Raw genomic sequence first — 27,278 nt, 5'->3', positions numbered from 1 at the left:
GGCTCCTACTCAGTGGAATGTGCTCTGACCAGATTGTAATTATGTTGATGGATTGGAGATGGTTGCTCTCTCACTCACCTTGTATGTTTCCTTGTTGAGCGTCTCGACCTCGACCATGTCCCCTGTCTGATCGATCTTGTAGACAGGAGACTCCATCTTGACCCGCTCACCCAGCTCTTTGGCCATACACTCACTGATCTGGCTGGAACCTCCCAAAAACTTCCTCTCCTGAAATGCAAATACAGTATCATCAGTCATATCAATCAGATACAGGCTAATAAGACCTGTTCCAGGAGGGTGCTACTCTGTGGCTGACCCTGTGCTGCTTCTAGTCTCTCATCTGTGGCTGACCCTGTGCTGCTTCTAGTCTCTCATCTGTGGCTGACCCTGTGCTGCTTCTAGTCTCTCATCTGTGGCTGACCCTGTGCTGCTTCTAGTCTTTCATCTGTGGCTGACCCTGTGCTGCTTCTAGTCTCATCTGTGGCTGACCCTGTGCTGCTTCTAGTCTCTCATCTGTGGCTGACCCTGTGCTGCTTCTAGTCTCATCTGTGGCTGACCCTGTGCTGCTTCTTGTCTCTCTGTGGCTGACCCTGTGCTGCTTCTAGTCTCTCATCTGTGGCTGACCCTGTGCTGCTTCTAGTCTCTCATCTGTGGCTGACCTTGTGCTGCTTCTAGTCTCATCTGTGGCTGACCTTGTGCTGCTTCTAGTCTCATCCGTGTGATTTCCAGGGGGTTGGGAAAAACACAAGACAGTAGAAGACACTTGTCACAGTGGACAATAAAGTTGTAACGCTAGGATAAACATCAAATTATACTCTATTCATTATCAGTGTAGTGCTTTACTTTTGACAAGATTTTGACAGTGTAAGATAGTATTAGTATTCTCTACGGGCTGAGTGTGTGAAACTTTTTGCATCAGTGCCAGATTTACACCCTATGAGACATAAACTAGCTATTCTGGTCCTTCTTCTGCCTCCACAAAAATACCTCAAACTCATTCTAAGACAGCCATCCCCCTGGGACAGTTGATTGATGCATCTGAGGTGAACAGTAGTTGTACATTTGGGCGGTGGCCTTTTTTTAATCTAGGCTGGCTTTAGGATACTTCAGTAGAATAACACACAGGAGGTGTTTTGGAACCAATCAGGTAGAGGGGGTGGATTGGACTGGAACCAGTCAGGCAGAGGGATGGATTGGACTGGAACCAGTCAGGTAGAGGGGGTGGATTGGACTGGAACCAGTCAGGCAGAGGGATGGATTGGACTGGAACCAGTCAGGCAGAGGGATGGATTGGACTGGAACCAGTCAGGCAGAGGGATGGATTGGAAAGTGAGCGTGGGTCTTGGCAAGGCCACATTACAATGTAAACATAGCTTAGACCTGGTTAGTGTAAACTTTCCTCAGTTAACTTTGTAGACCCGTCATTTCTGATAAATTGACTTGGCTGGAGAGGGAGGAGACGCGAGGCCATATTGTGGCCGAATTCACACATTCAATACAGAATTCTTCTGGGTACATGCATTTACATTCAATATGCAAGAAGCGAGAGCAAGTTACATCTCAGATGGAAGGACATAATACAACATGAATAGCAGGGCATTTCCTCCTACAGTTTGGTGTCAAAAGCTGTAGCTAAAAAACCCTAATGGTTCAAAGTCATAATGGCTCAAAGGCTTAATGGCTCAAAGACCTAATGGCTCAAAGACCTAATGGCTCAAAGACCTAATGGCTCAAAGACCTAATGGCTCAAAGACCTAATGGCTCAAAGACCTAATGTCTCAAAGACCTAATGGCTCAAAGACCTAATGGCTCAAAGACCTAATGTCTCAAAGACCTAATGGCTCAAAGACCTAATGGCTCAAAGACCTAATGGCTCAAAGGTCAAGTCTCAAGATGATATAGTCATTCTGAATTCCATAAACATGCATCATTACAGACTTTAGTTGATATGAAACTGATACAACCTTCAGTATAACAATGTGAACATTTAAACATCTGCTACTTTGTCAGGTTATCCGATACAGTGTGGAATTCAGCATCTTGAGCCAGTTTATGGTTGGATTGTCATGAGTTGATGCCTCTGAGAATTCTGTTTCCTGTGCGATCTGAGGCGCACAGAAAGATGGAAAACAACCTGTTTACTTTAGAGTTTAGAGCATTCTAATTTGTGCGAGCAATTAACTAGGTTACTCATGATATGATTGTAAGTAAAGAGGTGAGGATATAACCTCGTCCCAGGTTATTGTGCACAGCGAATATAAGCCTGGTATATCAACAACTCAAAGCTGGCCAAAGTGGGAGTGACCTACTGAGTAAAGTATTTGTCTTCATTTCATTTTAGGGAATCACACGACTGTGAGACGTGGCTCTGTGCTTGTGGTGTGCTAGTGTATGGGGAGGGTTAGGGGAAAGGTGTTGCTAGATTAAGCCAATGCCTATGCCCCGGGAGTTTGGTCATAGAGCTCTATTTTCATGTCATCCCACCAAAGCACCGGTTCCAATCCAAGTGCCAATGCTGTTTAGCAAACTCCAGGCGGTGTTCTGGTCAGATGACATGAAAATAGAGCTCTATGACCAAACTCCAGGCGGTGTTCTGGTCAGATGACATGAAAATAGAGCTCTATGACCAAACTCCAGGCGGTGTTCTGGTCAGATGACATGAAAATAGAGCTCTATGACCAAACTCCAGGCGGTGTTCTGGTCAGATGACATGAAAATAGAGCTCTATGACCAAACTCCAGGCGGTGTTCTGGTCAGATGACATGAAAATAGAGCTCTATGACCAAACTCCAGGCAGTGTTCTGGTCAGATGACATGAAAATAGAGCTCTATGACCAAACTCCAGGCATTTACATTTGTTGGATGACATGAAAATAGAGCTCTATGACCAAACTCCAGGCATTTACATTTGTTGGATGACATGAAAATAGAGCTCTATGACCAAACTCCAGGCATTTATATTTGTTGGATGACATGAAAATAGAGCTCTTTGGCCACGGACACCAGTGGTGGGTTTTGTGTCGAAATGAGAATATATGAGCAGAAAATAACCCAATATCTACTGTAAAATATGGTGGTGGATCATTTGTTATTTTGCTTCCACTGGTCCTTGGGCCCTTGTTAAGGACATTTTAGCCCAAAATCTGGTTGCCTCTGCCAGGAGGCTGAAACTTGGCTGCAAGTGGCTCTTCCAGCAAAATAACCAAGCATACATCAAAATCCACAATTGGCCACAAAATCAAGAAGACAGTCCATAAGCGCAGATGAAGGATATCAAGGATCTGGAAGGATTCTATATGGAGGAATGTTCTAATGTCCCTCTCGGGCTCAGAAAAAGGCTCAGTGCCGTTATCCTCGCAAGGTAAGGTATTGAAAACTGGGTGTTAATCATTTTGCCCCCTACTTTAAGAAAAATGTGTTTACTTGTTAAACAAAATCTCTTTCTCTGAGCAATTTCATGAGTATAAAATAATATATTTTTCAAATGTTTTGAGCATGCAATATAGCTCAGTATTTGAATTGTTTATGTTATACATCATTTGTGCTCATCTTTATCAATGGTGTCAATTTTTTTGAATCTTTATTTATCTAGGCTTGCAGGTAAGAACAAATTCTTATTTACAATGACGGTCTACCGGAGAACAGGGCAGAACGACAGATTTTTACATGGTCAGCTCTGGGATTTGATCCAGCAGCCTTCAGTTACTAGTCCAACGCTTTAACCACTAGAATACCTAGCAAGCGCTCCAGTAGGTATATCTCAGGGGTCATCCCCAAAGCCAACACCTCATTTGGCCGCCTTTCCTTCCAGTTCGCTGCAGCCAATGACTGGAACGAATTGCAAAAATTGCTGATGCTGGAGACTTATATTTCCCTCACTAACTTTAAACATCAGCTATCTGAGCAGCTAACCGATCACTGCAGCTGTACATAGTCCATCTGTAAATAGCCCACCCAATCTACCTACCTCATCCCCATATTGTTTTTATATACTTTTCTGCACACCAGTATTTCTACTTGCACATCATCATCTGCACATCTATCACTCCACTGTTAATTTGCTAAATTGTAATTACTTCGCTACTATGGCCTGTTTATTGCCTTACCTCCTCATGCCATTTGCACACACTGTATATAGACTTTCTTTTTTCTATTGTGTTATTGACTGTAGGCTTGTTTGTTCCATGTGCAACTCTGTGTTGTTGCATGTGTGAAACTGCTTTGCATTATCTTGGCCAGGTCGCTGTTGTAAATGAGAACTCGTTCTCAACTAGCCTACCTGGTTAAATAAAGGTGAAATTAAAAATAAAACCTGCCGTGCGAAAAACTTTCAATACTTTCAGAACCTACTGTATATGCAGTGCAACCTCATATGCAACTACGCTATGCATAGCATGCATTAAAATCAACTTCAAAAGGGGGAAGCACACTCATGAGAGCTAACTTTAGCGCTCACATGCTTTTCTATTGCTCTACCTTCTATTGCTCTACCACACTGAATCAATACATTAAATATCGCGAGTCTGGACTCAGATCTTGAACACAGAACTGGAGCTTCTGTCAACACCGGAGCCAGAGAACAGGCAGACCAAACAGGAAATGAAAGTGGGTGACCTCACAACAACATCCTCTAATTACCCCAATGTGTCACAATCCTCCGTCACCTAGGCAATGGGGCCATCTCAAAGTAAACAAGAATAAGTGTGTCTCCCTGGGATCTGAATAACAGCCATGTGGAGGGAGGGATTATGCCTCTAAATGAAGGAGGAAGGAATGCCCTGGAACAGCAATGTGGATGGAGGGATTATGTTCCTAAATGAAGTATTTGGGAATGACGATGATCAGCCACGTGGATGGAGGGATTATGTTCCTAAATGAAGGAGCAGGAACAGCCACGTGGAGGGAGGGATTATGTTCCTAAATGAAGGAGCAGAGAACGCCCAGGAACAGCCATGTGGAGAGAGGGATTATGTTTCTAAATGAAGGAGCAGGAACAGTAATGTGGAGGGAGGGATTATGTTCCTAAATGAAGGAGCAGGAACAGCCACATGGAGGGAGGGATTATGTTCCTAAATGAAGGAGCAGGAACAGCCACATGGAGGGAGGGATTATGTTCCTAAATGAAGGAGCAGGATCAGCCACGTGGAGGGAGGGATTATGTTCCTAAATGAAGGAGCAGGAACAGCCACATGGAGGGAGGGATTATGTTCCTAAATGAAGGAGCAGGGAACAACCAGGGACAGCCATATGGGGGGGGGGGATTATGCCTCTGAATGATGGAGCAGAGAAATCACACTGAACAGCCATGTGGAGGGGGGGATTATGTTCCTAAATGAAGGAGCAGAGAACGCCCAGGAACAGCCATGTGGAGGGAGGGATTATGGTCCTAATGAAGGAGCAGGAACAGCCACATGGAGGGAGGGATTATGGTCCTAATGAAGGAGCAGGAACAGCCACGTGGAGGGAGGGATTATGGTCCTAAATGAAGGAGCAGGAACAGTAATGTGGAGGGAGGGATTATGTTCCTAAATGAAGGAGCAGGATCAGCCACGTGGAGGGAGGGATTATGTTCCTAAATGAAGGAGCAGGAACAGCCACATGGAGGGAGGGATTATGTTCCTAAATGAAGGAGCAGGGAACAACCAGGGACAGCCATATGGGGGGGGGGATTATGCCTCTGAATGATGGAGCAGAGAAATCACACTGAACAGCCATGTGGAGGGGGGGATTATGTTCCTAAATGAAGGAGCAGAGAACGCCCAGGAACAGCCATGTGGAGGGAGGGATTATGTTCCTAAATGAAGGAGCAGGAACAGCCACATGGAGGGGGGGATTATGTTCCTAAATGAAGGAGCAGAGAACGCCCAGGAACAGCCATGTGGAGGGAGGGATTATGGTCCTAATGAAGGAGCAGAGAACGCCCAGGAACAGCCATGTGGAGGGAGGGATTATGGTCCTAATGAAGGAGCAGAGAACGCCCAGGAACAGCCATGTGGAGGGAGGGATTATGGTCCTAATGAAGGAGCAGAGAACGCCCAGGAACAGCCATGTGGAGGGAGGGATTATGGTCCTAATGAAGGAGCAGAGAACGCCCAGGAACAGCCATGTGGAGGGAGGGATTATGGTCCTAATGAAGGAGCAGGGAACGCCCAGGAACAGCCATGTGGAGGGAGGGATTATGTTCCTAAATGAAGGAGCAGGGAATGACCAGGGCCAGCCATATAGAGGGATTATGTTCCTAAATTAAGGAGCAAGGGAACTGAAAATGCTACTTTGGAGGGTTGAAGGACAGACCAGAGGTTTAATGGTTCCAACCAAAGTAGGATCCAAATGAGAATGTAATCGTTGTGGAATGGTTTGTGCTAACATGGAGGAGAGTTTACTGAGCTCAGTTGAAATGGCTCTTGGGTCAGCTCAGTAAACCTAGAACCAAAGCAAAAAATAGGGTTTACCTTATTTCATCGCAATCCTGTCCTCATTATGATTTCCATGCACATACACATATTCAGAGAGACATGCTAGGACCCCGTATGGATATGAAAGAGCCATTCCCCAGAGTTACAGAGACAGCCAGACAGACAGGCAGGCAGGAAGACAGAAAGTCCATCAGTCAGCCAGAAATACAGACAGAGACAGCTAGCCAGGCAGCCAGCCAGTCAGCCAGAAAAGTGTGTACAGTACCTGTCCTCCGTTGGTGGTGGAGAAGATCCTCATGGTCCCTCCACACTGCTTGACGTACCAGAGGAACCACAGGGCAGACACCTCGTGGGGTTCAGAGGTCACATTCACGTTCACAAACAGAGTGGCGAACCGCCTCGCAGAACTGTGGGGAGAGGGAGTCGCACAGACACAGACAGACACACACACACAATTACAAAATTGTACATTACTAAAATATGCTGCATTGAGTTGAATCGTCCTGAGTGTATTGTAAAATGAGTGGAGTACAGCACCTGGTCCAGCAGATCTTATCAAAGAGCTGCTTCATGGTCATCTTGTCCCACTCCTCAGCATGGGGAGCCTTCCATGGAGCCTCTCTGGGGATCTAGAACACATAGTACGAGGGTGGGAGCATCAATAAATTCTCAGAATTAGGGGTTGGTTTGGGATTGGACAAGGAATTGTGGAGGGGTGGCTGCTCGGCTTAGAGAGAGATAAAGATGCTCAATGTGTTACGAGAGAGAGAGAAACAAACCAAACCAAAAAACCAAAGGCAAAGTCTTCCCATGCTTTGTTGATTTAAAAAAAAAGCTTTAGAGTCAATTTGGCATGAGGGTCTGCTATACAAATGGATGGAAAGTGGTGTTGGGGGAAAAACATACATTATAAAGTCCATGTTCACAGACAACAAGTGTGCGGTTAAAATTGGCAACAAGTGTGCGGTTAAAAAAGGTCCGGGAGGTGAGACAGGGATGCAGCTTAAGCCCCACCCTCTTCAACATAAATATCAACAAATTGGCGAGGGCACAAGAACAGTCTGCAGCACCAGGCCTCACCCTACTTGAATCTGAAGTCAAATGTCTACTGTTTGCTGATGATCTGGTGCTTCTGTCCACCATCAAGAAGGGCCTACAGTAGCACCTAGATTCTGTCAGACTTGGGTCCCGACAGTAAATCTCAGTAAGACTAATATAACAGTGTTCCAAAAAAGGTCCAGTTCCCAGGACCACGAATACAAATTCCATCTAGAGCAAAAAAAAAACAGTACATACCTCGACCTAAACATCAGCGCCACAGGTAACTTCCACAAAGCTGTGAATGATCTGAGAGACAAGGCAAGAAGGGCCTTCTATGTCCATCAAAAGGAACATAAAATTTGACATACCAATTAGGATCTGGCTAAAAAATATTTGCATCAGTTATAACCCATTGCCCTCTATGGTTGTGAGGTCTGGGGTCCGCTCACCAATCAAGAATTCCCAAAATGGGACAAACACCCAATTGAGATTGCATGATGAATTTTGCAAAAATATCCTCCGTGAACAATGTAAAACACCAAATAATACATGCAGAGCAGAATTAGGCCGATAAATAGCAGTGAAATTCTAGAACCACCTAAAAGAAAGAAAGAAAAGGAAGAAAGAAGAGAAAGAGAGATGATGGGCGTGTTTACCTCGCTGCCCATCTCATCCATCTTCCTCCACAGGTTGTTGTAGTCCATCAGGGCGAATGGGTTCCACATGGGGGGGAAGGAGCCTTTGAATGGGTAGGACTTCCCCTGTATGACACAACATGGAACAACAATTTTGTGTAAAATTTTATTAAAAGATTAAGGCAGAGACTATTTAATTGTATAACATAACAATATTTAATCAAGCAGCTGCAGGAGAGATCTCTCTTCACAGGGAAGAAGTCAGAGTGAATGGTTCCATGTCCCTTACATTTACACATTGTTTTCATTTTATCTTTATTTAACTAGGCAAGTCAGTTAAGAACACATTCTTACTTTCAATGATGGCCTAGGAACAGTGGGTACAGCCTTGTTCTGGGGCAGAACGACAGATTTTTACTTTGTCAGCTACTCGTCAAACGTCCTAACTACTAGGCTACCTGCTGGTTACTAGTCCAACGCCCTAACTACTAGGCTACCGGCTGGTTACTAGTCCAACGTCCTAACTACTAGGCTACCTGCTGGTTACTAGTCCAACGCCCTAACTACTAGGCTACCTGCTGGTTACTAGTCCAACGCCCTAACTACTAGGCTACCTGCTGGTTACTAGTCCAACGTCCTAACTACTAGGCTACCTGCTGGTTACTAGTCCAACGTCCTAACTACTAGGCTACCTGCTGGTTACTAGTCCAACGCCCTAACTACTAGGCTACCTGCTGGTTACTAGTCCAACGTCCTAACTACTAGGCTACCGGCTGGTTACTAGTCCAACGCCCTAACTACTAGGCTACCTGCTGGTTACTAGTCCAACGTCCTAACTACTAGGCTACCTGCTGGTTACTAGTCCAACGTCCTAACTACTAGGCTACCTGCTGGTTACTAGTCCAACGTCCTAACTACTAGGCTACCTGCTGGTTACTAGTCCAACGTCCTAACTACTAGGCTACCTGCTGGTTACTAGTCCAACGTCCTAACTACTAGGCTACCTGCTGGTTACTAGTCCAACGGTCTTTCTGTAGGAGTTAATGAAAGCCACGTCTGATGCGTTGGTCCTCCAGACTCTTCGGTCTTTACGCATTAAGGTGGAAGTGACTTGGAACGAAATCACAGCAACAGCATCACCTTCATCATCATCAACCATAGATTGCATTCTCAGTTCACTATTAGGAGTCTTCAATCTTTTGCAAACGTCTCAGTTCTACTGACATTCAGGTCAAGTCTACTTTTGAATTGAAATAGACATTATTCTCCTGCCAGCTCCCTGACAGAGGGGGCGGTGAAGCAATCCCTCTCCTGCAGCTAGATCCCAAGGACGATGATAACCATACGCCTGCTTGCGTAATGGTCCCCCACAGATGAAAGATAGCAACTGATTGCACATCCAGCAAGGCAGATAAGATTCTCACACTCTCAATCTCACACTGTTTCTCAACCCCTACAGGGTTATGAATGTGGTCACGGGTAGTGGGTGGTGTCAAAGGTATTAAGGTCATGTCGCCTCCCTTCTAGCTTGGCATCCAACTGATTTCCCTGTGTTTGACTATTGTTGAAGTGAATGGTGAGTGCAGAATTCGGTGTGGTTTATCCAGGCTAGCCGTGTATACTGGTTATCGTGTAGGATGTCACACTACACCTCTAATAACCCCGCTGAGAGAGAGTTTAGCATCACTGACACTTTCACTCTGAATGAAAAGGTTTTATTTGGTGTTAAGGATCCTAAACGGCTCTATTCAATCCGTATCGTAGGAGTTCAGCGTTATGGCGTGATTGAAATTTAAAGACAATGTTCACGCCTTAGCGCAGACTGCATTCATGGTGAACGCTGCATGTGTTTCGGCTCATTCTGAAATGACCTTTACATTTCTATCACACCTCAGTGATACAGATTGAATACCTTATCTGTGCTTTATTTCTAAGGGGGCGTGTGGCTTTAGAAAATAGGCTGGGGAAACCATATCAGTTCAGTTAACTGCAAGTGCACTGGGGGATAGTTTGTGTGTGTGTGTTACTCTTACATAACTTGTGTAAAGCACAAAGGTTGACAGTTAAATGGGTCGGTCTGAAGGCCCTGACAGCAGTTATTTCATACCCTGGATGACAGATGTGTCATACACACGCATGCATGAAATACAGGGGGAGAGAGAGAGTCTGAAAATGCATTGCCCAGCGCTGTGGAGAGAGCAACAGGTCTGTTACCATGGAAACGGGGGAGAGAGGAGGAGGATATATCACAGCATCTGTTGTGAATTTGCTACAGAGCAGAAAGTGAAACCTCATAGAATAGAAACCACAAGGGAAGGGAAAGGGGATGCCTATTCAGTCAACTGGATGCATTCAACCGAAATATGTCTTCCGCATTCTACCCAACCCCTCTGGATCAAGGAGGTGCAGGGGGCTGCCTTAATAATGTATGCAGTACAGTACATTGTGTTATGTTAAAGTATACTTCTAAAACCGGTGCGACAGATGTAAACAGGTGCGACGGCTGTAAACAGGTGCGACGGCTGTAAACAAGTGCGGCAGCTGTAAACAAGTGCGGCAGCTGTAAACAAGTGCGGCAGCTGTAAACAAGTGCGGCAGCTGTAAACAGGTGCGGCAGCTGTAAACAGGTGCGGCAGCTGTAAACAAGTGCGGCAGCTGTAAACAAGTGCGGCAGCTGTAAACAAGTGCGACAGCTGTAAACAAGTGCGGCAGCTGTAAACAAGTGCGGCAGCTGTAAACAAGTGCGGCAGCTGTAAACAGGTGCGACAGCTGTAAACAGGTGCGACAGCTGTAAACAGGTGCGGCAGCTGTAAACAGGTGCGGCAGCTGTAAACAGGTGCGGCAGCTGTAAACAGGTGCGGCAGCTGTAAACAAGTGCGGCAGCTGTAAACAAGTGCGGCAGCTGTAAACAAGTGCGGCAGCTGTAAACAGGTGCGGCAGCTGTAAACAGGTGCGGCAGCTGTAAACAAGTGCGACAGCTGTAAACAGGTGCGGCAGCTGTAAACAGGTGCGGCAGCTGTAAACAGGTGCGGCAGCTGTAAACAGGTGCGGCAGCTGTAAACAGGTGCGGCAGCTGTAAACAGGTGCGGCAGCTGTAAACAGGTGCGGCAGCTGTAAACAGGTGCGGCAGCTGTAAACAGGTGCGGCAGCTGTAAACAGGTGCGGCAGCTGTAAACAGGTGCGGCAGCTGTAAACTGGTGCGGCAGCTGTAAACAGGTGCGACAGCTGTAAACAAGTGCGACTGTCACGCCTTGGTCTTAGTATTTTGTGTTTTCGTTAATTAGTTGGTCAGGCCAGGGTGTGACATGGGTTTATGTTGTTGTATTTCATAGTGGGGTTTTTTAGTTATTGGGATTGCGGCTGAGTAGGGGTGTTGCATAGGTTTGGCTGCCTGAGGCGGTTCTCAATCAGAGTCAGGTGATTCTCATTGTCTCTGATTGGGAACCGTATTTAGGTAGCCTGGGTTTCACTTTGTATTTTGTGGGTGATTGTTCCTATCTCTGTGTTAGTGTTCACCAGACAGGCTGTATAGGTTTTTCACGTTCCGTTTGTTGTTTTTGTATTTATAAGTTATTTCATGTATCGTCATTTGTTTCATTAAATACATGAGTAACCAACACGCTGCATTTCGGTCCGACTTTCTTGCGACAAACGAAGAACGCTGTTACAGCGACAGCTGTAAACAAGTGCGGCAGCTGTAAACAAGTGCGGCAGCTGTAAACACGTGCGACAGCTGTAAACAATTGCAACAGCTGTAAACAAGTGCGACAGCTGTAAACAAGTGCGGCAGCTGTAAACAAGTGCGGCAGCTGTAAACACGTGCGACAGCTGTAAACAAGTGCGACAGCTGTAAACACGTGCGACAGCTGTAAACAAGTGCGACAGCTGTAAACACGTGCGACAGCTGTAAACACGTGCGGCAGCTGTAAACACGTGCGGCAGCTGTAAACAAGTGCGGCAGCTGTAAACAAGTGCGGCAGCTGTAAACAAGTGCGACAGCTGTAAACAAGTGCGACAGCTGTAAACAAGTGCGACAGCTGTAAACACGTGCGACAGCTGTAAACACGTGCGGCAGCTGTAAACACGTGCGGCAGCTGTAAACAAGTGCGGCAGCTGTAAACAAGTGCGACAGCTGTAAACAAGTGCAACAGCTGTAAACAAGTGCGACAGCTGTAAACAAGTGCGACAGCTGTAAACACGTGTTGTAGTGTTTTACGTCTCCCAGTGTGTTAGGAACTCTTTTATTAGTCCAATGAATACAGGTCACCATGACTACACTGAAAATGATGATGAAATAACGGGCATGACATCAAAGCCGTTCACTGTTTCTCAATATCTGATAGCGATTCATCATTAGCCAATTAGCAACTGTACTTCAAAAAGTTCCGCATATCAATTTAATAATTACTGCCCCCTGGGGAAAAACTTATTAAATTAACAATGTTTCCACATCATGTCACCAAAAATGTTGATGTGATGACGTTGTTGAATCAACTTGGAAAAAACGGATTGGATTAGCAAAGTCATCAACGTAAGGGAATTTCTTTCTTTTTTTTCTACCAAACTTTTAACCATAAATCAAACGACATGTTTTCTTGATAACGCGTTGAATTCACGTTAGTTGACAACTCAACCAAATGTAAATCAAAACTAGATGTTGAAATGACGTCTGTGCCCAGTGGGTGGCCTCTTTCTCAATTTCTGATAGCGATTCCTCAGGCATTAACCAAAGCAGTGCTGAGGTTGCAGCAGGCAGCTGATAGACAGTGTAAGGCAGTAGTTTGCTGATATGAGGAACCAGGATTGGCCTTTTGGATTAGTATTAGCACTCGCTAGTAGTAAAGCTGATTAGCAGCAAGTGTGGACGCTATCCCTAATTACACAATGGGTTGGCAAGCAGCTGGATGGCTGGACCTTGATTGGCTAATTCTGGCTAATGTGCAGTGTCATAGAGTGTAATATAGTTTAGTTTAGTGAAGTTTAGTGGAGTGTAGTAGAGTGTAGTTTAGTGGAGTGGAGTGTCGTACAGTGTGGTGTAGTGTAGTGTCCATGGTTGTGCCATAAAGCCTTGATCAATGTCTGAAGTGTTTGACCCAGGTAGCCTAGTGGTTAGAGAAGGTTGCAAGTTCAAACCCCTGAGCCAACAGGGTCAAATATAGTGCATTCAGAAAGTATTCAGACCCCTTGACTTTCTCCACATTTTGTTATGTTCCAGCCTTATTTTAAAATGGAGTTTAAAAAAATCCTCATCAATCTACACACAGTAATGACAAAGTGAAAACAGGTTTAGACATGCTACGAGACTGCTATGAGACTCAAAAATTCAGCTCAGGTGCATCCTGTTTCCGTTGATCATCTCTGAGAGGTTTCTACAACTTGATTGGAGTTCACCTGTAGTAAATTCAATTGATTGGACATGATTTGGAAAGGCACACACCTGTCTATTTAAGGTCCCACAGTTGACCGTAAATGTCATGGGGTCGAAGAAACGTTCCGTAGAGCTGGGGAAGGGTACCAAAAAATGTCTGCAGCATTGATGGTCCCCAAGAACACAATGGCCTCCATCATTCTTAAATGGTAGAAGTTTGGAACCATCACGGCCAAACTGAGCAATCGGGCGAGAAAGGACTTGGTCATGGAGGTGACCAAGAACCTGATGGTCTGACAGATCTCCAGAGAGTACCTCTGTGGAGATGGGAGAACCTTCCAGAAGGACAACCATCTCTGCAGCACTCCATCAATCAGGCCTTTATGGTAGAGTGGCCAGATGGAAGCCACTCTTTAGTAAAAGGCACATGACAGCCTGCTTGGAGTTTGCCAAAAGGCACCTAAAGGACTCTCATACCATAAGAAACAAGATTCTTTGGCCTGAATGCCAAGCGTCACGTCTGTATGAAACCTGGCACCATACACGGTGGTGGCAGTATCATGCTGTGGGGATGTTTTTCAGCAGCAGGGACTGGGAGACTAGTCAGCATCGAGGGAAAGATGAACGGAGCAAAGTACACAGAGATCCTTGATGAAAACCTGCTCCAGAGTGCTCAGGACCTCAGATGGGTTGAAGATTCATCTTCCAACAGGACAATGACCCTAAGCACACAGCCAAGACAACACAGGAGTGGCTTTGGGACAAGTCTCTGAATGTCCTTGAGTGGCCCAGCCAGAACCCGGACTTGAACCCGATAAAACATTGCTGGAGAGACCTGAAAATAGCTGTGCAGCAATGTTCCCCATCCAACCTGACAGAGCTTGAGATGATCTACAAAGCAGAGTGGGAGAAACTCCCCAAATACAGGTGACTCAAGCTTGATATTTCAGATGTTATTTTTAATACATTTGAAACATTTCTACAAACTTGTTTTTGCTTTGTCATTATGGGGTATTGTGTGTCGATTGATGAGGGGAAAACAATATTTTATCCATTTTTGAATAAGGCTGTAACGTAACAAAATATGGAAAATGTCTGAATACTTTCCGAATGCACTGTAGGAATACGTACTGAGTTAACCTTGTATCTTTATTGACCTTATATTTAAATCTTTGCACTGTATCTATGCACACTCCCTGGTGAACCCAAACTCTAGCTTTATGTCCACATCCCTGTTCATCCCAAACCCTAGCTTCATGTCCACATCCCTGTTCATCCCAAACCCTATCTTCATGTCCACATCCCTGTTCAACCCAAACCCTAGCTTCATGTCCACATCCCTGTTCATCCCAAACCCTAGCTTCATGTCCACATCCCTGTTCATCCCAAACCCTAGCTTCATGTCCACATCCCAGTTCAACTCTAACCCTAGCTTCATGTCCACATCCCTGTTCATCCCAAACCCTAGCTTCATGTCCACATCCCTGTTCAACTCTAACCCTAGCTTCATGTCCACATCCCTGTTCAACTCTAACCCTAGCTTCATGTCCACATCCCTGTTCAACTCTAACCCTAGCTTCATGTCCACATCCCTGTTCAACCCAAACCCTAGCTTCATGTCCACATCCCTGTTCAACCCAAACCCTAGCTTCATGTCCACATCCCTGTTCATCCCAAACCCTAGCTTCATGTCCACATCCCTGTTCAACTCTAACCCTAGCTTCATGTCCACATCCCAGTTCAACTCTAACCCTAGCTTCATGTCCACATCCCAGTTCAACCCAAACCCTAGAGTTTTGGAATTAAACTCTTCCTTTATACACAACCATGCCTCTTTTCTCTGTAACACGTGTCCTTTCCCAAGACATCACATATGAGAAATTAGATGAAAGATGTTGTAATCGCTAGCTAACAGATGTTAGCTGTGCGTTTGGACAATGCATAGGCTAATGACAGTGGGTAGCTGGCATTGACCTAGCATTAGCGGCTATGGTATATTTAGCGCTCTGTCACTGTGATGGAATTAATGAAGTGACATGATTTTACGAAGAAACAGGTTGTCTGCCAGAAAAGCATTAAGAACAAATTAGGTTTGAGAGCCAGAGAGGAGAGCGCAAGAGAAGGAGAGAGTGCGAGAGAAGGAGGGAGAGAGGGAAAGAGAAGAAGTTTCAAATGTTTTATTGCACAAGTAGAGTGAAATGACTTTCTTGCAAACTCAAACCCCAACAATGCAATTATCAATAACAATGTAATATATAATATATTATATAAAAAACTGAACTTTTAACCTAAACACACCTAAGAATAGGAAATACGAAATAAAGGAAGTAAGCATACTATATACACAGGAAATATATATTTTTTGTTCCAATACCATATTTACATGTGTAGGTATACTGTAGTGATGGAGGGAGGTACACTATAGATACAAAAGTATGTGGACGCCCCTTCAAATTAGTGGACTCGGCTATTTCAGCCACACCTGTTGCTGACAGGTGTATAAAATCAAGCACACAGCCATGCAATCTCCATAGACAAACATTGGCAGTAAAATGGCCTCACTGAAGAGCTCAGTGACTTTCAAACGTGACAACGTCATAGGATGCCAGCTTTCCAACAAGTCAGTTCGTCCCGGTCAACTGTAAGTGCTTTTATTGTGAAGTGAAAACGTCTAGGACTAACGGCTCAGCCGCAAAGTGGTAAACCTTACAAGCACACACAACTGGACTGCCAAGTGCTCTAAGATAAAACTAGGGTTGAGGTTGAACAGGGAGATAAAGCTAGGGATGAGGTTGAACAGGGAGATAAAGCTAGGGTTGAGGTTGAACAGGGAGATAAAGCTAGGGTTGAGGTTGAACAGGGAGATAAAGCTAGGGTTGAGGTTGAACAGGGAGATAAAGCTAGGGTTGAGGTTGAACAGGGAGATAAAGCTAGGTTTAAGGTTGAACAGGGAGATAAAGCTAGGGTTGAGGTTGAACAGGGAGATAAAGCTAGGGTTAGGGTTGAACAGGGAGATAAAGCTAGGGTTGAGGTTGAACAGGGAGATAAAGCTAGGGTTGAGGTTGAACAGGGAGATAAAGCTAGGGTTGAGGTTGAACAGGGAGATAAAGCTAGGGTTGAGGTTGAACAGGGAGATAAAGCTAGGGTTAAGGTTGAAAAGGGAGATAAAGCTAGGGTTAAGGTTGAACAGGGATGTAGAGATAAAGCTAGGTTTAAGGTTGAACAGGGAGATAAAGCTAGGGTTAGGGTTGAACAGGGAGATAAAGCTCGGGTTAAGGTTGAACAGGGAGATAAAGCTAGGGTTAAGGTTGAACAGGGAGATAAAGCTATGGTTGAGGTTGAACAGGGAGATAAAGCTAGGGTTAGGATTGAACAGGGAGATAAAGCTAGGGTTAAGGTTGAACAGGGAGATAAAGCTAGGGTTGAGATCTGAGTCTACTGAAGCTAGGCATACTGTTATTTAACAGCAGTAGACATGTCATAGCCTGGTCCCAGATCTATGTAGCCTGGGACCAGGCCACTGTCCCTAAACACACTGTTCTCTGGTTCAATTGCCATAATAAATACACAAATATTATACAGTACAACACTAATGAAATACATTTCCTCATAACAAAAGGAAGGAGATGAGGAAAGAAGCAAACTATTGAGATGTAGGGGTGGTTCTGGGCATGCCTAGTTGAGCAGGGTTGAATGATGTCATGTGCCAGAGGGCTCATCCGCGAGAAAACCACGGAACCCTGTGACATCATCCACATGACCACTCTGCTGCATTCTACTTTACTGCTATGTGTGTGTGTGTGTGTGTGTGTGTGTGTGAGGAGGGGGGGGGTCGCACTAGTGTGTGTGTGTACATAGGCCTACGTGCGCATTTCTGCTCATGTGTGTGTGATTGATAGTGAATGACTCCAAAGTCCATGTTTTTATGGTTTCAGCGTTTGCCAACATCCTCCCTCAACATGCCCCATCACATAGGAAGGGTATTGAGATCAGCCCCATACAGTAGAAACCAGTTCAGAGAGCCCACTGATTTACAGTGGAGGGAGTAGGTTAACCTGGGTATAAGGTTGAAGCCAGAGGGACCAATCTAATATGGAGGTAGACAATACTGTGTGTTAAGAATAATGCTGCTACTAGTGTATTAATATATGAGGGATATATTGGAGAGAGAGAATAGAGAGGGAGGGGGACAGATGGAGGGGAGAGAGAGAAAGAAAGAAAGGAGAAAGAGGGGGAGAAAGAAAGAGAAAGGGGAGCAGCGCTTTCTTTTTTCTCTCTGTTCTCTCTTTCCTCCCTCTCTCCGGGCCACTCTGGGGAGGAGAAACCACATTAGAAAACTCCTTCAGGCAGAGATTAGCATCTCCAGTCGCTAACGCTCACTGCTAATGCTCACTGCTAATGCTCCAGAGAGGCTGGGCACACGGGTGGATGGTCACTAGATGGCCATGCTGGAAATGACCATATTGTCATCAGAACTTATGAACAACTATGTGGAGTAGAGGTTATGGTTGTGGTTGAGGCTAAGGGGTAAGGGGAAAAAGGGATACCTAGTCTAGGGTTCTGGTACTAGTGATCTAGTACTAGTGCTCCTAGGGCTGTGACAGTCGGTCGGTCTCACGGTAATTGACTTATTTAACAATTAACATATCTCCTGGCTTCCACATATAGCATACAAGTCATTTTAAAAAGTCTAATAAATCCATGTAATATAGCTTACACCTTCATAATAAATCCATAATTTGTGTTTTAGACAAGTCTAAAGATGCATGAAATGAAGAAAATTGTCCATTTCAGAAGAGAAGAATACCATCCTCTGTATTGAGCGGTTAGCAAATGCTTAATTTTAAATGCTTAATTTTTTTTTAGAGTTAATTAATGTAACTTTAGTTGTTCTACAAACGTTGGGCTATATGTTTAGATTTTTAATACATTGTAAGGCTGCATGATGCAACTCTAATGATGATTAGTTAAAAGTCGCTTAAAAGGCATGAGCTCTGCTTAGTTTTTGTGCAGGCTGTTTACACTCAAATAGTCTCTTATTCACAATTTGACAAGCACGTGATAATGCCTTGAATTTCACGGCAGCATCCCCTTTTTGGCCGTAATGCACCCTAAAAAAAAGCATGCCTTTTGCGGCCTTGAGGGCCCTTCTCCCTGAGTGTGCTGTGCAATTGGAAGTCCTCTCACTCACATGGCTCTCCGTCACGTGATCAGGTCTTTCTTAAAGGCTTCAAGTGAAGAAGGACACATTGGGGACGCAACTGAATGCATTCTAATGCAACTCCGAGGTGCATATTGTAGATATTGGAAGAACTGTCCACATTTACTTCTCGTCAGCCAACAAAATGAGTCGACCTAATGAACAGCAAAAGCAATAGCCCACGTCAATCTACTATCCCCCACAGAACAAAGGTCCACCTATTCTGTGTGAGAAATAAATATTCAAAAGAGTCTGGGACAGTTGTGGGATGCGATAGATCCCAAATTAATACAATCACTAGCATAAAACAAAATGTTTTTATGCAATGTGGCTGATGCAACAGATCAGAACGTTTAGCTTAAAATGTTGATAAACTATTAGGCTATTTCTTCACATTATGAGCACAGCAGGGTAGCCTAGTGGTTAGAGAGTTGGACTAGTAACCGGAAGGTTGCAAGTTCAAACCCCCGAGCTGACATGGTTCAAATCTGTCGTTCTGCCCCTGAACAGGCAGTTAACCCACTGTTCCTAGGCCGTCATTGAAAATAAGAATTTGTTCTTAACTGACTTGCCTGGTTAAATAAAGGTAAAAAAAATAAAAAATGTCCACATGGTAATAGGTTGTAAGAGTGAATCTTCCATTAGCAGAAAACACCATTATCAAGTGACCGCAAATGCAATTATGCATATAATGCTTTTATTATAAAGGTGAATTTTTATGGTGAAAATGATCTTCCCCAAACTTGAAACTCACACGCTGCTTATATATATATATATAGGCAGTGCCTTGCGAATGTATTCGGCCCCACTGTTAACCCACTGTTCCTAGGCCGTCATTGAAAATAAGAATTTGTTCTTAACTGACTTGCCTGGTTAAATAAAGGTAAAAAAAATAAAAAATGTCCACATGGTAATAGGTTGTAAGAGTGAATCTTCCATTAGCAGAAAACACCATTATCAAGTGACCGCAAATGCAATTATGCATTAAATGCTTTTATTATAAAGGTGAATTTTTATGGTGAAAATGATCTTCCCCAAACTTGAAACTCACACGCTGCTTATATATATATATATAAGCAGTGCCTTGCGAAAGTATTCGGCCCCCTTGAACTTTGCGACCTTTTGCCAAATTTCAGGCTTCAAACATAAAGATATAAAACTGTATTTTTTTTGTGAAGAATCAACAACAAGTGGGACACAATCATGAAGTGGAACGACATTTATTGGATATTTCAAACTTTTTTTTAACAAATCAAAAACTGAAAAATTGGGCGTGCAAAATTATTCAGCCCCTTTACTTTCAGTGCAGCAAACTCTCTCCAGAAGTTCAGTGAGGATCTCTGAATGATCCAATGTTGACCTAAATGACTAATGATGATAAATACAATCCACCTGTGTGTAATCAAGTCTCCGTATAAATGCACCTGCACTGTGATAGTCTCACAGGTCTGTTAAAAGCGCAGAGAGCATCATGAAGAACAAGGAACACACCAGGCAGGTCCGAGATACTGTTGTGAAGAAGTTTAAAGCCGGATTTGGATACAAAAAGATTTCCCAAGCTTTAAACATCCCAAGGAGCACTGTGCAAGCGATAATATTGAAATGGAAGGAGTATCAGACCACTGCAAATCTACCAAGACCTGGCCGTCCCTCAACTTTCAGCTCATACAAGGAGAAGACTGATCAGAGATGCAGCCAAGAGGCCCATGATCACTCTGGATGAACTGCAGAGATCTACAGCTTAGGTGGGAGACTCTGTCCATAGGACAACAATCAGTCGTATATTGCACAAATCTGGCCTTTATGGAAGAGTGGCAAGAAGAAAGCCATTTCTTAAAGATATCCATAAAAAGTGTTGTTTAAAGTTTGCCACAAGCCACCTGAGAGACACACCAAACATGTGGAAGAAGGTGCTCTGGTCAGATGAAACCAAAATTGAACTTTTTGGCAACAATGCAAAACGTTATGTTTGGCGTAAAAGCAACACAGCTCATCACCCTGAACACACCATACCCACTGTCAAACATGGTGGTGGCAGCATCATGGTTTGGGCCTGCTTTTCTTCAGCAGGGACAGGGAAGATGGTTAAAATTGATGGGAAGATGGATGGAGCCAAATACAGGACCATTCTGGAAGAAAACATGATGGAGTCTGCAAAAGACCTGAGACTGGGACGGAGATTTGTCTTCCAACAAGACAATGATCCAAAACATAAAGCAAAATCTACAATGGAATGGTTCAAAAATAAACATATCCAGGTGTTAGAATGGTCAAGTCAAAGTCCAGACCTGAATCCAATTGAGAATCTGTGGAAAGAACTGAAAACTGCTGTTCACAAATGCTCTCCATCCAACCTCACTGAGCTCGAGCTGTTTTGCAAGGAGGAATGGGAAAAAATTTCAGTCTCTCGATGTGCAAAACTGATAGAGACATACCCCAAGCGACTTACAGCTGTAATCGCAGCAAAAGGTGGCGCTACAAAGTATTAACTTAAGGGGGCTGAATACATTTGCACGCCCAATTTTTCAGTTTTTGATTTGTTAAAAAAGTTTGAAATATCCAATAAATGTCGTTCCACTTCATGATTGTGTCCCACTTGTTGTTGATTCTTCACAAAAAAATACAGTTTTATATCTTTATGTTTGAAGCCTGAAATGTGGCAAAAGGTCGCAAAGTTCAAGGGGGCCGAATACTTTCGCAAGGCACTGTATATATATATATACACACACACACAAGTTAGGCTCTACAGCCATTGTAAAGCGGATAAATGTACTCAATTTTAAGAAGTTATTTGGCCACTTTAGTTGTGATACAAACCTTATTAAAACATATAGGCCTATGGGCTAGGCTACATGAGGTGAGCGAATATGATTCACAAGTGATAATACATAATTCACAAATGATAGGCTAATACTGTCACCCATCAGACTATTCTTCATTTACTCTTGTCTTTACATTTACTAAATAATATATGTGTGACATTTGTTTTGATTTAGAATGGACCATTATCATGCATCTGTATCGAAAATACATGTAATCTATGCACTCAAATAGCGAATGGGGGACGCTTTACCCATGGTTAATTTTCATGACAACCAGGTAGGCTATACTCCTATGGTGAATATAAGCAATGTGCTTAATATTAGGAAAGTTGAGAAATAAATATAATAGGCCTAGCCTATAGAAAGCTGATGGGATCCTCGTCTTTTTATTAGAGGCCATCACTTGGTTTTCTCCCGCAATTGCATAGCCTATAGAAATGTTGCGCAACATGAGCTCATGAAGTATTTGATTAGATTTGATTACATTGGCAGTGATGTCAGAGTGATTAGAGGGACATTAGCGTGCTGATTACAGTGGATCTTCCTTTAAAAGTTTTGAGCTTATGCCGAGACAGTTTGTGGTAAATTGCGTCATTCTGGCATCAATGGCTGATACTTAAATAACGTGCCATAGAATTCTGCAGCACCTCGCAAGCTGTGCTGCAGTACGCCGCAACTTTTAAAGGAAGAACCACTTCCCCAGGCAGGTAGTAAGTTTGGTACGCTACTAATAACCAGCAGCAGCATCAGATCTTGGAGAAATCTAATTACCGTGACTAAACAGTCATTTGGAATTTGACTGCCTTCATGACTCGTAACCGCTGGTGTGGCAGTAAAATGGTCACCGCAACAGCCCTAGGTACTGTCTGTATATAGCTTAATTCATTTTTTACTCTGCATTGTTGGGAAGGGCTCGTAAGCAAACATTTCATGTTAATGTCTACACCCGTTGTTTTGATTTAGTATTCTGTTCTTTCAAAACATAGTCATGACTGAAAGACAAACGTGCATTTCCTGTGCATTAGAGTGTGAGATGGCCAGAGCAGGAAGTTATCTGTTATCTAATGGAAGTGGTCAATACTGGCCGACGCAAAGCCCTGCGGCCACAGTGTTTCAGAGAAAGCAATGGATCTATGATGGATCTGTCTGTTCAGGCCTCCCAGGATAACAATTGCCACTGTTTTTGAGGAACAGATGTGACTAATACTGGTCCTACACTGGTTTTCAGCAAACAGGCACACGCACACACACCTTTACATAATGCACCAGCCTCTCCTCCTCGTTGACTTTGTAGGTCTTGACTCCGCACTCTTTAGCCAATCGGAGGATGCGATTCTGAGTAGGCCCGACATAGGCCCCGCCCAGGTCAACATACTTAGTCTGCTCATTCTGGGGAGGGGGGGAGAGAGAGTGCACAATCCTAATCCCATAGATCAATTGTGTTTGAATCTATAACCAAATCAGTTGCTTAAAAATGTTTTCGCTATGAACATGTAAAGCTGATTCTTATAGGGATTACACTGACTGGCCTTTGGTCTGACAGGTCTTACCTGTACAGTGAAGGTCCGTCCACCAACCCGGTCTCTAGCTTCCAGAACCACAGGACTCAGCCCTTTCTCCTTCAACAGCTTAGCTGCACTCAGCCCTGAGAAAGAGACAGATGGCCAGAGAGAAACAGACAGAGAGAGAGGAGGAGAGGTAAGTGTAAACATGATGCTGATTATATGAAACATTTTGCATATAAACTATCCAACGATCCCCCCTGATAGATCGAGAGAGAGACATGATGCTGAATATATGATATAAATATTTTGTATATAAACTATCCCCACTTTTCACATCTGTTTACCTTCCCCCTCTCATCCTTCCCCCCTCTCATCCTTCCCCCCTCTCATCCTTCCCCCCTCTCATCCTCCCTGTGCATTGTTCTGTTGTGTAGATCAGGAGGGGAACCATGTAATATGGCAGGTTGTGATACAGTATGAGTCTGTGAGAAAGCAGAAGGCTCGAGGCACAGCTCCTTGGCCCAGTGGAGGAACACTGATACATTTCAATTTAAAGGCTATATTGGCATAGGAAAAATTGGTTAACATTTCCAAAGCAAGTGAAATAGATAATAAACAAAAGTGAAATAAACAATACAAAAATGAACAGTAAACACTACACTCCCAGAAGTTCCAAAGGAATAAAGACATTTCAAATGTCAAACCAGCCCAAAGACCCCTCAGAGACACCAACACTCCTTAGCTGACCCACAAGAATGGAATGGTCTACCGTATCAGAAGCTTTGGCCAAGTCAGTAAAAATAGTAGTACAACATTGCTAAGAATCAAGGAGAATGGTGTCATAATTTAGGAACTTTAAATCTAAATAAAATCATTATTGGTCACATGTATTTAGCAGATGTAATTGCCGGTGTAGCGAAATACTTGTGTTCCTAGCTCCAACAGTGCAGTAGTATTTAACAATTCACAACAATACACACAAATCTAGTAAAAGAATGGAATTAAGAAATATATAAATGTTATATTGAGCAATGTCGGAGAGGCATTGAGTAAAATACAGTAGAATAGAATACAGTATATACATACACAGATGAGATGAGTAAAGCAGTATGTAAACATTATTTAAAAATGATTAAAGTGGCTAGTGTTCCATTATTAAAGTGGCCAGGGACTCCAAAGTCTAGACTCTAAGGTGCAGGGTTAGGTAACGGGGTGGAAGCCGGCTAGTGAGGGCTATTTAACAGTGATGGCCTTGAGATAGAAGCTGTTTTTCAGTCTCTCAGCCCCAGCTTCGATAAACCTGTACTGACCTCGCCTTCTGGATGATAGCGGGGTGAACAGGCCGTAGCTCGGCTGGTTGATATCCTTGATGATTTTTGTTGGCCTTCCTGTGACATCGGGTGCTGTAGGTGTCCTGGAGGGCAGGTAGTTTGACCCCGGTGATGCGTTGGACAGACTGCACCATTCTCTGGAGAGCCCTGCAGTTGCGGGCGGTGTAGTTGCCGTACTAGGTGGTGATACAGCCCGACAGATGCGCTCAACTGTACAAGTTTGTGAGGGTTTTAGGGGCCAAGCCAAATTTCTTCAGTCTCCTGAGATCGAAGAGGCGCTGTTGCGCCTTCTTCACCACTGTCTGTGTGGGTGGACCATTTCAGATCGTCAGTGACGTGTACTCTGCGGAACTTGAAGCTTTCTACCTTCTCCACTGTCATTCAGTCGATGTGGATAGAGGCGTTTCCTCCTCCGTTTCCTGAAGTCCATGATCAGCTCCTTTGTTTTGTTTTAATTAATTAATTAATTTCACCTTTATTTAACCAGGTAGGCTAGTTGAGAACAAGTTCTCATTTACAACTGCGACCTGGCCAGGATGAAGCAAAGCAGTGCGACACATACAACAACACAGAGTAACACATGGAATAAACAAACATACAATCAATAATGCAGTAGAAAAATATTTATTCAGCATGTGCAAATGAGGTAGGATAAGGGAGAAAAGGCCATGGTGGCGAAGTAATTACAATATAGCAATTAAACATTTGAATGGTAGGATGTGCAGAACATGAATGTGCAAGTAGAGATACTAGGGTGCAAAGGAGCAAGTTAAATAAATAAAAACAGTATGGGGATGAGTTAGATTGGATGGGCAATTTACAGATTAGCTATGTACAGGTGCAGTGATCGGTGAGCTGCTCGGGAAGTTGGTGCTTAAAGCTAGTGAGGGAGGTATGAGTCTCCAGCTTCAGAGAATTGTGCATAGGTATTTTTAGTTGTCCACATATTCTAAGTCAGAACCGTCCAGAGTAGTGATGCTGGACGGGCGGGCAGGTGCGGGCAGCGATCGGTTGAAGAGCATGCATTTGGTTTTACTTGTATTTAAGAGCAGTGGGAGGCCACGGAAGGAGAGTTGTATGGCATTGATGCTCATCTGGAGCTTTGTTAACACAGTGTCCAAAGAAGGGCCAGAGGTATACAGAATGGTGTTGTCTGTGTAGAGGTGGATCAAAGAATTCTCAGCAGCGAGAGCGACATCATTGATGTATACAGAGAAGAGAGTCGTCCCGGGAATTGAACCCTGTGGCACCTCCATAGAGACAGACTGAGGTCCGGACAACAGAACCTCCGATTTGACATACTGACCTCTATCGGAGAAGTAGTTGGTGAACCAGGCGAGGCAATCATTTGAGAAACCAAAGCTGTTGAGTCTGCCAATACGAATGTTGTGATTGACAGAGTCGAAAGCCTTGGCCAGGTCGATGAATACGCCTGCACAGTAATGTCTCTTATCGATAGCGGTTATGATATCATTTAGGACCTTGAGCGTGGCTGAGGTGCACCCATGACCAGCTCTGAAACCAGATTGCATACCGGAGAAGGTACGGTGAGATTCTAAATGGTTGGTAATCTGTTTGTTGACTTGGCTTTCAAAGACCTTAGAAAGGCAGGGTAGAATAGATATAGGTCTGTAGCAGTTTGGGTCTAGAGTGTCTCCCCCTTTGAAGAGGGGGATGTGATCGTGGCAGCATTCCAATCTAAGGGAATCTAAGACAATACGAGGTTGAGAGGTTGAACAGGCCAGCAATAGGGGTTGCAACAATTTTGGCAGATCATTTTAGAAAGAGAGGGTCCAGATTGTCTAGCCCGGCTGATTTATAGGGGTCCAGATTTTGCAGCTCTTTCAGAACATCAGCTATCTGGATTTGGGGGAAGGAGAAGTGGGGAGGTTTGGGCGAGTTGCTGTGGGGAGCGCAGGGCTGTTGGCCAGGGTAGGGGTAGCCAGGTGGAAAGCATGGCCAGCCATAGAAAAATGCTTATTGAATTTCTCAATTTATGTGGATTTATCGGTGCTAACAGTGTTTCCAAGCCTCAGTGCAGTGGGTAGCTGGGAAGAGGTGCTCTTATTCTCCATGAACTTTACAGTGTCCCAGAACTTTGAGCTTGTGCTACAGGATACAAATTTCTGCTTGAAAAAGCTAGCCTTAGCTTTCCTAACTGCCTGTGTATACTTGTTCCTAACTTTCCTGAAAAGTTGCATATCAAGGGGGCTGTTCAATGCTAATGCAGAATGCCACAGGATGTTTTTGTGCTGGTCAAGTGCAGTCAGGTCTGAAGTGAACCAAGGGCTATATCTGTTCCTGGTTCAATTTTTTTTGAATGGGGCATGCTTATTTAAGATGGTGAGGAAGGCACTTTTAAAAGAATAACCAGGCATCCTCTACTGACGGGATGAGGTCAATATCTTTCCAGGATACCCATCCCAGGTCAATTAGAAAGGCCTGTTCGCTGAAGTGTTTTAGAGAGCATTTGACAGTGATGAGGGGTGGTCGTTTGACCGCAGACCCATTATGGATGCAGGCAATGAGGCAGTGATCGCTGAGATCTTGGTTAAACAGCAGAGGTCTATTTGCAGGGCAAGTTGGTTAGGATGATATCTATGAGGGTGCCCGTATTTACGGATTTGGGGTTGTACCTGGTGGGTTCATTGATAATTTGTGTGAGATTGAGGGCATCAAGCTTAGATTGTAGGATGGCCGGGGTGGTAAGCATGTCACAGTTTAGGTCACCTAGCAGCACGAGCTCTGAATATAGATGGGGGGCAATCAGTTCACATATGGTGTCCAGGGCACAGCTGGGGGCAGAGGGTGGTCTATAGCAAGCGTTAACAGTGAGAAACTTGTTTCTGGAAAAATTTATTTTTAGAAGTAGAAGTTTGATTTGTTTGGGTACAAACCTGGATAGTAAGACAGCCTACAGTGTTCTATCTCTGCAGTAGATTGCAACACCGCCCCCTTTA

The 27,278-nt window shown here is 44.1% G+C and overlaps 1 protein-coding gene across 1 annotated transcript in view; it reads right to left on the bottom strand.

Annotated features, from left to right (window-relative positions):
• The window catches only part of LOC135518982 (amine oxidase [flavin-containing]), a 68,887-nt gene that overhangs the window by 12,488 nt on the left and 29,121 nt on the right, over nucleotides 1-27,278 (bottom strand). The window contains exons 2-7 of the mRNA XM_064943981.1: nucleotides 23,033-23,127; nucleotides 22,734-22,871; nucleotides 8,114-8,218; nucleotides 6,954-7,045; nucleotides 6,682-6,823; nucleotides 79-228 (exon numbers count right to left, since the gene is read on the bottom strand). Coding sequence (XP_064800053.1) covers nucleotides 79-228; nucleotides 6,682-6,823; nucleotides 6,954-7,045; nucleotides 8,114-8,218; nucleotides 22,734-22,871; nucleotides 23,033-23,127 — 722 coding nt within the window. The remainder of the gene's footprint in view (nucleotides 1-78; nucleotides 229-6,681; nucleotides 6,824-6,953; nucleotides 7,046-8,113; nucleotides 8,219-22,733; nucleotides 22,872-23,032; nucleotides 23,128-27,278) is intronic.

The sequence above is a fragment of the Oncorhynchus masou genome, chromosome 29 (genome assembly GCF_036934945.1).
Source record: "Oncorhynchus masou masou isolate Uvic2021 chromosome 29, UVic_Omas_1.1, whole genome shotgun sequence".
Classification (NCBI taxonomy): Eukaryota; Metazoa; Chordata; class Actinopteri; order Salmoniformes; family Salmonidae; genus Oncorhynchus; species Oncorhynchus masou.
Note: the sequence above shows the minus strand (reverse complement) of the source record. Positions and strands in the feature narration are given on the sequence as shown.